We start from the raw sequence: 12,683 nt of genomic DNA on the forward strand, positions 1-12,683 counted from the left end.
TTTTAAAAAATAAAGAAAATAGACAACTTGTGTTTGGTTCCGAAAAATACTAAGGAAATAAAAAAAATAAAGAAAATGATTTTTTTTTCATATTTAATTAGAACAATATCAAAGAAAATAAAATATAATTAAAATTAATTACTATATTTTTAAATTATTTAATTTATATATATATGAATTAAAATAACAAATAAAAATAATTTATCTATTTTTTTATTTTTCTTTACTTTCTCTTTCCTTCTACTTTTCCTTTATATTTGATTTCCATTATATTTTTCCTCAAATTTTTTGAAAACCAAACATAGCCTTAAGATTTTTATTTTTAAAAAAAAAAAAAAACCAAATATGAAATATATTCAATCATTACATTAATACTAGTTTGGATACAATTAAAAAAAAAAAGAAAGAAAAGAAAGAAAACTTACATTTTATATTTAAGATGCTAATTTTTTTTTTAAAACCTCAATTGTTTAAGGGAAGATTCAAAGAGTTATTACCGTTTCTATTTTTTAAAACAACAAATAAGAAATCTATGCAAATGATACATTAATTTTTTATTTTTAATTTTTATATTTAACATTAAAAATATTTTTAAAATATCTAATCATTACATTCTTTTAACAAACAATAACATATATCTTACAAAGACCTCCAGATAGATCATATGATCAAACTATTAATGAAATTACAAAGATTTTTTTTATAAAATATTATTTTATAAACTTATAAATATGAAAATTATGAATTTAGTATATTGACTCTCAAGTTCTAATGTATAATGTGTAAAGAAAGACTTCTAAACAAGCCAAGCCAAGCCATAAACCATGATGCCACTGGTCACATGACATACTCATCAAATTAATTTTGGTTCAACTGACATAACGCCATTGTGTATATGTTACATGGATGATTGTTATATATCATATATGAGTCAAGGAGCCATGAATTCGCCTTAACAATACATCTGGAATAAGCTTTTCACTCACACTAGCCTCAACAAAAAGTCCCTTCATTCTTAATGAGTAATAACAAGTCATACCACATATCGATAGGTGATGTATCGACCTGCAGTCTCACTTGGACGAATTATCTTTACAACTTGTCCTCGCTTCAGCCCGAAATATCTTGCAATCGGGTCGCTCACCTGAATTCGAGGTAGCTAAAAGAAGCATATATGAAAGAGCATCAGATTCCAATGGGATTTGCAATACAAGCAGAAACAAAACAGAGTATCCCAATTCCGTGACACAAGACAATATGGCAAATCTTTTAAGTATAAACAACCAAAGACAATAGGGCGAAATCTTTTTGATAGGCAAGACAATAGGGTCATACTGCTTTGAAATATTATTGTTGCTCATCACTGACCTGTGTTTCTTTCACGGTATACCTCTCCAGCAAAGTCTTCTTCTCCTCACTGGTCAGCACCTGATGCTCAGGAACAAGAACATGTTCTTTGATGTTGACCAACAATTCTGCCTCCTGTAAAGCCAAAAAATGTTATACTCCACCTCGCCTTTTAATTTCAGAAGATAAAAGAGTAGTGAGTAATGAGAGTTTTCTCCCACAAGGACCACAACTACTTGTACAGTGTTCTTAATTAATTATGGGAAGACCTAGAGTGCAACCTGAAAAATTGCCATTTTTAATGAACCTATGAGAGCTAATTATGCTTACTTTATTTAATTGAGAAAAAAACCTGGAGAAATTGGTATTAAGTTGCAATCTTGGACAATGAATGCACTCTTATTCTTTCAGTTCATTGCTTAAGCAAGTTTGTAAAAGATATGATATCCACGGCAAATGCATTCAGTAGTCTATGTAAGGCAAATGTACACAATAGAGACTGTGCAACTGAACATATACTCAGCCGCATCTATGTGATTCCCACTCTACTAATTCTTTTAGCAAAAAAGTAAATAAATCTGTTTGATCCAGCAATTCAATCTACACTTTTCAATAAGCTACAAAATACCATTTTACCCAAACTATATTGGCCATCAAATTACCAGGAACTTTAGTTCATTTAGAGGAGTAGATCTTTGGCCTGGAAGATCATTAGGATCTAAACAAAATTAGCGTAGGCCTTAGAATCGAATAAACTTGTACTGCTCTAGCTACTGATGCCTAATATTTCCTTACCAAGAAATAATGAAAATCCATGCAGATTGCTAGAATTCAAGAAAGCCATAGTCACGTCTTTTTAATTTTAGGTAAAACTTTTACCTGGAAAACTTCCAAGTGGAATTTTGTTGATATTTCGTTAATGCAAGTTCGAGCAAAGGGAGTCAAATTTTGTTGAACAACCAAAATTGCTCTGAAGACATTCTCCGATTTCATGCGATTGGTGTAGGTCTTCATTGTCTTAACACCAACCTTTTGTTCTTCGGGGAAGAAAACATAAATCTGGTCAAAGAGAAACCATCAATAAGAAAACATACAAAAGAATGTAGAAAAAGAATAAGAAAGCACCATGCATCATACTACTAACATGCAACAAGTTCAATATTTTGAATAGATTATTAAGGGAAAAAATTAGTACATGAGAAACAAAAAATGATCCTATTCTTATCAGGTTTAATGAAAATCCCACCACGACTCAAGAATCCATATTCAAAATTGATGAGACATACATGAAAAAAATAATAACTATACCTGATCAGAGCTATCAGTTCGCTTTGCTTTATTGATTACAAGGTCCTCTCTCTTCATGTTTTCACCAAATTTGCTCACAAATTGATGCTTTGTCATATTGATCTCAAAATCTCCAACAAAGTAACCCCTATCCTTCAGCATCTGCATCACTGTTTTTCTGATTCTGAATAGCCTTGAAATTTCTTCCTCTGATGCAGACATCTGTGAAAAGTAACTTTGTGAAAATCTGATTATGAAATATGAATGAAAAATCTTCAGAACAAAATTTTCTGCGAACAAGATTTTTTCAGCTAACAAAACATGAAAACTAAAATTTCAGATTACAAAACATAAAATGTCTGATGCAAGATCATAGACATTCTAGCAATATAAGAGTTTTTTCTTTGTTATATAATGAGATAAGAAATCAAACAAGACAAAAGAAATGGAAAGAAAAGAAAAATTGCACCAAGCATCATTAAGCAATCCCACCTAGGATTCCAATGCAATCTCAGGGAGGCAATGACACCTTAGATAGCTACCGAAACTCCTATTAACTCTGTCAAATAAAATAGAAATATTACATATATATTTACATCAAATGCATATACATACATTTATAGACACATGCACCTAACTTTCTTAATTAGACTACGACTCCCTTTACTAGTGGGAATGACTCCTTTTTTCTAATCAAATTAAAAGCAAAACAAAAAGAAATTTAACTGAGAAACAAACAACCAAATTAATCCTCATAATAAAATAAAAAAAGAAATAAGTAAAAAATAATTAAAAAACCCTCCAACTAGCCTAAACTATCCTTGAGAGTGCTTCCAAAGTTGTAACCTAACTATGTCAGCAGTGCATCTTCATGATTTTGAATAATGCAATACACAATCACAACTAATACTGCTAACAAAATTTGGTCAACACTAGCCAGTGTCTCTCTACAAAATTCCTGTTGTATGTTCTAACTCAACATTCCAACTCAATCAAATAATGTTGACAATGACTGATCAACGAGCTTAAAAATATTAGCAAACTGTATATCAAAACAGCGAACACCGAAAAGTGTTTGAAATCAGTTCTCTAGTCGCATAGAAAATATCAAAACCCTAAATATTATTGTCCCTAAGAACCCTACTCTAACAACTTGATTCCTGGAAAGTACAAGAGAAAGGAACTTCCTTGTAGGAAATGAAATTTTAATAAGCTAAGAGGACGGATGAGCAAGAAGTTCTTCAATACCATGGTTAGAGTTAGGCAGGCATAAACGTCTCAAAGAGCCCAAGTGTGGGGACATGAGCAAAGTAAGATGAAATCTAATTTGCTGTGCAATTTTTATAGAACTTTACATTCATTTAATCAAGAACTATGACATATGAAAGCTAATGTGCTAATGCAATTTTTACAGAACCTCAGACTCAATTAATCAAGGCAATATAAGATGAAATCTAATGCACAAATGCATCTTTGTAGAATTTCCATTTAATCAATCAAGAATCATATACTATAATTTTATGAAAAGCAAAGAAAAAAATAAAAGTGAATTGAAATTACTAATACACGATAACACAGGCCTTGAATGATTACAAATGGATCAAAATTCGTGGGTTTCAAAATTGCGTACCAGAAACAAAGCTCTAAATTTTTTTTTACACAAAACAGGGTATCAGAAATTTTAGCAATTTAAAAAAAAAAATTCTGAAATTTACTTTTCTAAGAAAATTTTGAGATGTATGGCAAAGTCACTAATTTTACCTTATATTTCACATCTTTATTATTTAATTATCGCAACAATCATAGCAAATTCACCTTAAAGGTCATAAAAAATTTCACCTTTTCATTATTTATCTGATAATTAAATTCGTTTTACACTTTAAAGGTCTTCCCTTTTTTTTTCTTTTTAGGAAATAGTTTTACATATGTTGATGCTCTGCATCTAACTAAACTAAATCTAACTTTATACAAGAAACATTCCCAAATAGCAAAGACTGTTAATTGAACAAAAATTTCAGTCTGCGCTGTAATCCTAACTGGTAGCAGCTCTGGGCTGTTCAACGAGAAACCCTAGAATTCAAAATTTTCAGCAATAGCATTCCCAACTTATAAAGCACTACGACTGAAATCCAACCGTCTGTTTGGTCACCAATAAAAAGAAGAAAAATAAAAGAAAACCACATTGTGATTACCACATTACCTCTCTCACTATCTTTGCAAATTTTTTTTAAAAAAACTCAGATCAACTAAGGCAAAGAGTCATGAATTTAAGTAACAGCAACTTTCTGTGTGTAAAAAAAAATTATGGTTCAAAATTTTCTTTAATTCCATTATATTTTCTCAGCATCCAAACGATTGTATGTAACCTAAAATTCGATTGGTTGAATTGGGAATAGAGATTGGAACAGCACCTTGAACTCGGAGAACGACCAAACGAAACACAACGCTTGGAGAAAGAATGACTGAATCCAGAGATCGGTGCTTCTTGTACTGCAAGCAGACCTTGAACTCGGAGAACGACCGTAACGCCGAGTTTGGAGAAGGAATGACCGGGGCTTCTTGTCTTGTGCTGCAAGAAGCCCTAAAGCGGCGTATTTCAATCATGATGACGGGTTGGGTCTGGGCGGGGCCAAGTGTTGAAGTACTGGATCCAATGAAAGCAAATTCAAGTTCAGGCCCAGCCCACTTCACTTCATTTTTAAAATTTCCAATCCTTAACTGTGGGTATAACTCAAATTTATATTTTTTTTAAATCAAAATTTTTATTATTTAAAATTTAATATAATATGTGAAAAGTCATCTTTGTGCTTAATTTAGATTAAAATTTCATTTTTTAACTTACCTAAAAGGAAAAAAAAATTCTGAATATCACAAAAATTGTGGGCTCTATTCGCGGCCCAACGCAACAAACTTCATTCCCATTTAGGATCTTCTTTTCCATCGTTGTCATATATTCTGACATTATTACACAATTATTAAGACCATGTTTGGTTATAATAAAAAAAAAATAAGAAAAGACAAAAAAATGAAAGTCAAAAGAAAATTAATGTTTCAAATACAAATCAAATTAATGAAAAAAAAATGATGTATATCCCTTTTATATTCTTAAATACCACAAACCACAAGTCACAAGTAATCAATAAATATGAGAAGATTAATATAGTATTTGTTTTATTGATCTTCATAAAAAAAAAATCAAAATATATAATATTTTTTTATTTAGATAAAAATAATATAATATCAACCCATATAACTAAATTAAATTTATTATTAATAAATTTGGTTTATTGGTTGCTCAAAGGAAAAAGGTCAAATATTTTTATTTTTTTTATAAAATTAAAAAATAATAAATAATTAAATATAAGAAAATGGTACATAGTTTTAATCGATGGTAAACAACGTACTTACCTATCTTTTAGGTGATAGCCCATAACGATGACCTACACTTGTTTTTTGCTTGACCGACACCTACACCTATTTTCTACGAGGTTCAAGATTTAGAGAAAATAAACACTTTTTTAAAGGTTTTTCTCTCCAAAATCCCTTTTCATATTTGAAAAACCATAAACTTCCATTATGAAAAATTATCGATTGAATTAGAAGAGTTTCCAACTTTTAAAATATTTCAAAATTCAATTTTTCCAAAAACCCTAGTAACCAATTACGAGAGTTTTTTTTTTTTTTTTTCTGTAATATTTTATATGGAAACCATTGAATTTTAAAAAATAAAATGTAAAAAAGCAGGAGTCCCTTTTAAAACAGGGAGAAGTGCATTTAATATTTTCTGTTCAAGCATGGATCAATTATTCCCCCTTGAACAGACATGTCCCCTTAACCACCATCAACCTTTTTCTTTAAGGGGTAAGCACCAAAGCAAGGTGGGCCTCAGAACAAGCACTCACATCTCACTGGTCGCTGTCCCCTTTATTTTCCTTTTTCCATGCCATCTCATCCACACGCCTCCCTCTTCCTCTATCCCTTCCTCCACAATTCATAAATAAAACCAAAATAATGTCAATCTGGTCTCTTTTTTCTTTTTTTTCTTCCATTTTGGGTAATGTGCTTGAGAAACAAAAGGTTAAACCAGTGAGACTAGATGGAGAATATGAGCTTAAAATTTTTGTTTCCTTTATTTTCCTCTGGATTCTCAGCAACCAAACAGCCATATAAGAGAGAGGAGAGAGATTGGTGGTACAGCAAACCATTTACATAGCTAGTATTGAAGCCTTAAGCAGCCAGCAATCAGAAATTCAGAGTACATGGAGAGGGGGAAGAAGACTTAAAACAAACCTAAGAAAAACCTTCGACTGTCTACAAAGATACCTCCCGAGTCTTGCCTGCTAGAAAGTTTTTTTCAGTACACCCCAAGTCTTAAAATATTTTGGAACATATAGAATAAGGAAAAACCAAGCTGAACCTTGAAAGGCACTCAAGGTTTGTAGCATTCAGATATAGACCACTTCCACTGTGTTTTTCTTATACAGAATATTTGATCCATCTGCAGTAATATTACACTAGTTGCGACTCTTGCATTTCTCCATTGCCCTTGGGGCTGCCATAATCACATCACAAAAAATTATCAGTTTCACCTGTAAGGACTCAATCAACTGATCAAAACAAAAGCAGTTGGGTATGGGAATTTTCTATCAAAAGTATCGAGCTACCATCCAAAACAATAGGCATTTCTATCCATGCCCATATTTCATAGTGATTTGGGAAGATTTGGGGTGGGAGCAGAGGCCAATTTATTCCATAATAATCACAAAAAGAAAAAAGAAAAAGGAAGGGGACAAGGAAGCTCAGAAAGCCCATACCTAATCCAATGGCTTCTGAACTCTTCATTATCCTCATTCTCTTGCAAGAGTCTGTAAACATTCTGCAACAACAAGCAATAACAATATTAGGAGGAATTAGTGCTGCATACTTTTTGTCTTCTAAGACAATGACATTTATTTATTTCTAAAAATAAAATAATCAATAATAACAGCCAGCTGTGTGACCATGTCCGACATCATGTGAATTTTTCTGTTGTGCATAGGTATTTTGTGTCGGTTTGTTTGAGAAATTGCAATAATGGGATCCAAGTTGGGATCCCATATGTTGAAGAATTTAAAGGTATGAGAAGAAAGTCCATGAAAAATGAGTGGGAAATGGCACTTACTCCCAAGGAACATCACCAACTAGCATCCAGTCACCGTCCTTGTCTTCATAAGTGAGTACGTACTCAGAGCCATGGAGAAGATCCATTAGTCGACTCTCACTCAGACCATCTCGAATAGGAACTCCATTAGAACCGCATTGCCCTGAACCAGTCATTCACAAGCAGAAATGAACTTGGTTAATGAAAACCAAAAAATATTTTGAATCTACCAGAAGAGAGCTCATTTAAAAAAAGGAAAAAAAAAAAAAGAATCTTGAATGCTGCTTCCTGGCTTCCATTCTAATAAATGAGAACTGGGAATTAACTCCTTTATTCAAGAGAAATGAATGTCTAATTAATAGGCCCTGTCACCATCAGAGGACAAGAAGAATCGAATTTGATTATAAGTCTTTTAGGTCTCTAAAACTATTCGAGTTCCTTAGGAACTACAGTCAAGGAACAAAATCACCAACATAGATTTTATTTCCAACTATTTATCCTACACTAGTAGTTAAAACAGATGAAGAAGAACTGCAGATAGATTTAAGATTACGTATTTCTAATTATCCATAAAGTGCTTTCCTGCTGCCACAATCAGATGGCTGGAGTTTAAACTCCATCCAAATCTTCATTTCTAATTTTCAGGCATAATAACTACCAATTTTCATGTCGCTTCTCATGTTCTGATTGATAAATTTAAGTAACTGGGCACTTCGACATCCTACAGAAATCGAATATTATGTCTCACATGGAATGCCAAATAAACACTTGAATTTTTGGTGGCCTTGTTTCTATTTTTAAAAACATAATGGACGAGTTCACATTCAAAAACAATGTTACAAGTTAATGAAGTTGATGCTCACCTACCGCTATTATTTCCACACATCTTTAGTCAAACACTGAGCTTTTTCAAAAAATAAGACAAAAAATACAATTAGCACGCGCAGCAGAAGAAATTATGTCTCCATATTTGTGGGTGTGTGACAAGAAAGAGAAATGATTGGTTTTCATACCAAATTTTCCACACAATGGCATGTAGAATAATTCCTTTTAGAAACCAAGGGCAATTACCCTTGTGTCTGTTTGAAGAACCTATTTGGGACGTTAGGTCATAAGATTTAGCATTGCTTGATCGGAAAACATGAAGCAGCTAAACAAGGGCATGGGATGGGATTTGCGAGTTTGCTTACCAATTGTAAAGCAGCTGAACATCTTTTCTAAAGCTGAAGAGAGTTCCATATAGGTGGAGTATAATTTGAGATCAACTTTCCTAAGGTATGGAGCACCATCCATACTGACCTTGACGTAAAGACACCCGGATCCTAACTTGCCTTCCGCATCCTCATCATTCTTTGGAAGATTAGATGCCATTGAATTCTTCCGGAAAGACCGAATTGGTGGCCACCCTACTACCTGTGCTCTGTCAGATACATAAACATGAGGAATCTTGAGTTCTTGCAGATCTCTTGGAAAGGAAACATAATTAACTTATCCTCCCACTTAAGTGCAATTCAAAACCTTGTACAGCCAAGAAACAGCCGCAATTTCCTTTGTTTAAAACCAGTGAAAAATTCAGACCAAGATGGCAGATTAAAGAGAATCTCATATCCATATATATACCCTTTTAATTGTATCGAATTGAGTATTTTATTTTATTTCTCCCTTTTAAAAAATCAAAAGAACAAAAATCCTACTTTCTTTTTCTTTTCTTTCCTCAGTTTTCTAAAGAAACAAACAACTCCAAGAATTTAAAGGAATCTTCAACGTTAAAGCTTAAAAATTCGTCAAGACACTGCAAAATAGAGGGAAAAAAAGGTAAAACAAAAGTGAAAAAATACACACACAGAAGTTGTAGAGCAAATTAGCAAACATGAAGCCACCTACATGCGAACAGAAAAAGGCAGGCAGAAACACCCAGGAAAGAAAAAAAACCAACTAAAATCAGCTAAGTAAATTCTCCAAAAGAAAAAATTCAAGACCGCCGAGAATATCATTAAATAATACCAGAAAATAATCTAACAATAAAATAAACGCACCAAAAAAAATAATGAAGAAAGAAACTAACTCATAATACTAGTTATTTTCTTGGGTAAGAAAAAGGAAGAAAACATGAGAAAGATGGTTACTTTGCGGCAGGAGCAGAAATCTGAGGCTTTTTCTCATGCATAGGCTTTGGCGACTGCGGAACGACGTCGTTCTTAACTGGAGTACCCAAACTCGAGTGCTGATTGTTGCTCTCCGACCCACCAAGATGCTTCCCACCACCATTTCCACCTCTGGGAGAGAACAAGCCACCACCTTTGGTCAAATCAGTCTCGGATCCACCACTCCCGGAGAAGACCCACTTGCCGGAACCACCATCAATGGCGTCAGAGAAGCCTCTCTTGGCACCAGAGACCAAGTTCTTCAGCACACCAAGTGGGTATCCATTCTTATCCAAACCCCCAACTGAGTCAATCCTCTCAGGCGACTCAGAACCAGGCAAACCCAGCCTCAGCTCTGTGGCCTTCAAGTTGAGACCATTGCTGCCCTCCGAATCAGTGGTGAGCTTCTCAGAGCTTTCCATTGAAGAAACCTCTGACAAGCCTATGTAATCATGCTCCAGTTGCTTAGACATCAAACTTCAACAAACATGAAAAAGGGTCTATGAAGAAGAAAAGCAGAGGAGAGCTTATCTACACAAAGAAATATGAATACTATTATACAGTGTTAATTATGAAGAAGAAGAGAAGGTTCTTTGGCCTTTCTCTGTATCCTTTTTTATCCTCCACTATATAACTTCTCTCTGACCTCTCTCCACCGTAATTTAGGAGATGATGATAATAATTTTAGACTAAATAGCCAAAGTGTCTTGAAGATGGAAGTGGATTTTTATTTTTCCCTTATTTTTTATTTTTATTTTTCAACTTTTTATTGACCTTTTCCAGCAACTATACCGACAGGCCATGGAAAGATTTGGTCTTTTCCGTGTTAATAAATAATAACAATATGTTTTTATGTTTTTTTTTCTCTGGTATATTTCTCTTTCATGTATCTTTCTATTTTTTTTTTCAGATATTTGTCCTTTCATGATATTTACAAGGCAGAACATCATAGGGCACAAACGTAATTACATGTAAAATTTAAGAGGCTTTAAAATCATAATGTTTTCTTTTAATATTTTATATATATATATATAAGTATAGAACTTAGCAAGAAGCTAAATTGGAGAGGAGGAGCGCAAGTTAGCAAAAACAGGCTTTGGGAGAAATGAGAACTCAAAAGGACGGAAACAGATCGCACGGAATCGCAGAAAGGGATTGGACGAACGCTGTCTCAACCAAAAATTTTCTTGGATTTTCCGTCGGACAACTGAAAAAGAAAAACATCCAAGAAAAAAAAGAGAAAAAGAAAGAATTCTGTTGGGTTTTGGCCTATCCATCGTTCTGATTCTCGGGAAAAAAAAAATGAAAGAAAGGAAAAGAGAAATATTTTCAGTGGGATTGAAGTATACGCGATGAATTCATCCAAAACCCTAGAAAGTGAGGAATTTCGGGAAAGCTGACAAGAGACGACAACTGCCAACGAAACTGAATCGAGGAAAAAAAAAAAAAGCGGCAGTTTGAGAAGCGGAAAAAGAATAAAAAACAAACTCAATTTTCTAAATAATCTTTATTACATTCACATCTAACAAAAAAATAAAGAGAGAGAGAGAAAGAAAGCTGTTCTTCGCGTATTTGAAATTTTTTTTGTAATGGTTGGGTTGGGAGGAGATGGTGGGGCCAAAAAGGCAGTGGGTGGAGGTGTCAATTGTCATCGAGCAGTGTACAAAAGGGCAGAGATGCGGTCACCGCACTTTCTCCAATACGCGCCACCTCTCTCACACACTCTGGGAAGAGACCTAAGCTCAGCTATCCTACGCCTAATGCCCATTGCTGCCGCTGCCACAGCGTTTGGTGGTGGTGGGGATTTGCGGGTCCCTTCTGCCTGCAGCCTGCAATTTTTTTTTTAGTTTTAATTTTAATTTTTCTCAATCGCAGGCGTCCCACGTGGTGAATCTGGTGATAAACCAAAGATAGTGGGGGATAAGCTACAAGGCCTACGACTACAACTACCAGAGAGAGCTCCCCTTCCTCTGACCCCACTTTTCAAGAATCATTCTCTGCTTTTTCTTCTTTTTCACCACTCACCCCCTCTCTGAAATCAGAATCCAGTCCCCGTGAACCGACCTTTACTCCCTCCGTTTATCTTCCCCTTTTTCCTTTTTGTGGAATACCATTTATGAATTAACTCATCTTCCAAACTATTCATTATAAAATAACCATGTTGGAAAAATGGAATTCTTTTTTATTCTCATTTTCAAAGTAGTTAAAAAGGCAACATTAGTTGGACTTGGTAGTTGGTGCCTGTATAGTATAATAGGGCCGTCCAAGAACTTTATTTGAAGTTCAAGCATTTAAAAATAAAAATAATAATAATAATAAAGAGCAATTAAAAAAAAAAAACCCAGAAAGTGGGGCACCCAGTCCCAGAAATGTAAAAGTAGGAAATAAAAAAGAAAAAGAAAAAAAAGGGGACTTGAGAGAGGGAAAGAAAGGGAGGAAGGCAAACAGGGCCTTAAATGATGTTCCAGCAAGAGATAAGGATGTCATAATCAGAGAGGAGACTTTTAAGATGGTGTGGGGAGACAAGATGAATCTTGAAACAGCAGCCCATGCACCAGATTTGATTAAACATTGTGGAACCATAGCCTCCTCCTTCACTCCCAATACCCAAAATCTAATGGATCCTTCTCCATCATAAAATTATATATACATGTTTATTTTTTTTATATTTTTATGTATATCTGCAAACCAGATACACTAGATCAGACTCCATGGACCCCACCTCCCCCATTTTTAATTCCAAGATGCTCCTTGCTGAAAATCAA

General features: G+C 33.9%; 2 protein-coding genes across 3 annotated transcripts; both read right to left on the bottom strand.

The window, feature by feature from the left end:
* Window positions 1-818: 818 nt before the first annotated feature.
* Window positions 819-5,239, bottom strand: LOC100259318 (DNA-directed RNA polymerases II and IV subunit 5A). 2 transcript variants are annotated; one of them, XM_002284074.5, is made up of 6 exons: window positions 5,046-5,233; window positions 3,127-3,193; window positions 2,656-2,856; window positions 2,227-2,406; window positions 1,369-1,482; window positions 819-1,159 (listed from the first exon to the last, which is right to left on the bottom strand). In XM_002284074.5, exons 3-6 carry the CDS (start codon window positions 2,854-2,856, stop codon window positions 1,034-1,036), a joined length of 621 nt encoding a protein of 206 aa, XP_002284110.1. In that variant the 5' UTR covers window positions 3,127-3,193; window positions 5,046-5,233; the 3' UTR covers window positions 819-1,033. The 2 variants fall into 2 exon arrangements, with proteins under 2 accessions (XP_002284110.1, XP_002284107.1); XM_002284071.5 differs by lacking the exon at window positions 3,127-3,193 and having other exon boundaries at window positions 5,046-5,239.
* A 1,587-nt stretch (window positions 5,240-6,826) lies between these two features.
* On the bottom strand, window positions 6,827-12,253 carry LOC100254204 (auxin-responsive protein IAA27). Its single transcript, XM_002284082.4, has 5 exons — window positions 9,901-12,253; window positions 8,965-9,194; window positions 7,796-7,937; window positions 7,449-7,510; window positions 6,827-7,186 (listed from the first exon to the last, which is right to left on the bottom strand). Exons 1-5 carry the CDS (start codon window positions 10,389-10,391, stop codon window positions 7,149-7,151), a joined length of 963 nt encoding a protein of 320 aa, XP_002284118.1. The 5' UTR covers window positions 10,392-12,253; the 3' UTR covers window positions 6,827-7,148.
* Window positions 12,254-12,683: the final 430 nt, after the last annotated feature.

This window comes from Vitis vinifera, chromosome 11 (assembly GCF_030704535.1).
Source record: "Vitis vinifera cultivar Pinot Noir 40024 chromosome 11, ASM3070453v1".
Taxonomy (NCBI): domain Eukaryota; kingdom Viridiplantae; phylum Streptophyta; class Magnoliopsida; order Vitales; family Vitaceae; genus Vitis; species Vitis vinifera.

Bases quoted from the DNA above. Each gene is read 5' to 3' on its own strand.
- LOC100254204 (XM_002284082.4), bottom strand. From the start codon at position 10,391: ATGTCTAAGCAACTGGAGCATGATTACATAGGCTTGTCAGAGGTTTCT. The intron at 9,195-9,900 runs GTAACCATCTTT...TGTATCTGACAG, and splicing joins ATTTCTGCTCCTGCCGCAAA to AGCACAGGTAGTAGGGTGGC. The intron at 7,938-8,964 runs GTAAGCAAACTC...TGACTGGTTCAG, and splicing joins GTTCAGCTGCTTTACAATTG to GGCAATGCGGTTCTAATGGA.
- LOC100259318 (XM_002284071.5), bottom strand. From the start codon at position 2,856: ATGTCTGCATCAGAGGAAGAAATTTCAAGGCTATTCAGAATCAGAAAA. The intron at 1,483-2,226 runs GTAAAAGTTTTA...TTGGCTTTACAG, and splicing joins TCCACTTGGAAGTTTTCCAG to GAGGCAGAATTGTTGGTCAA. The intron at 1,160-1,368 runs GTCAGTGATGAG...TGCTTCTTTTAG, and splicing joins ATACCGTGAAAGAAACACAG to CTACCTCGAATTCAGGTGAG.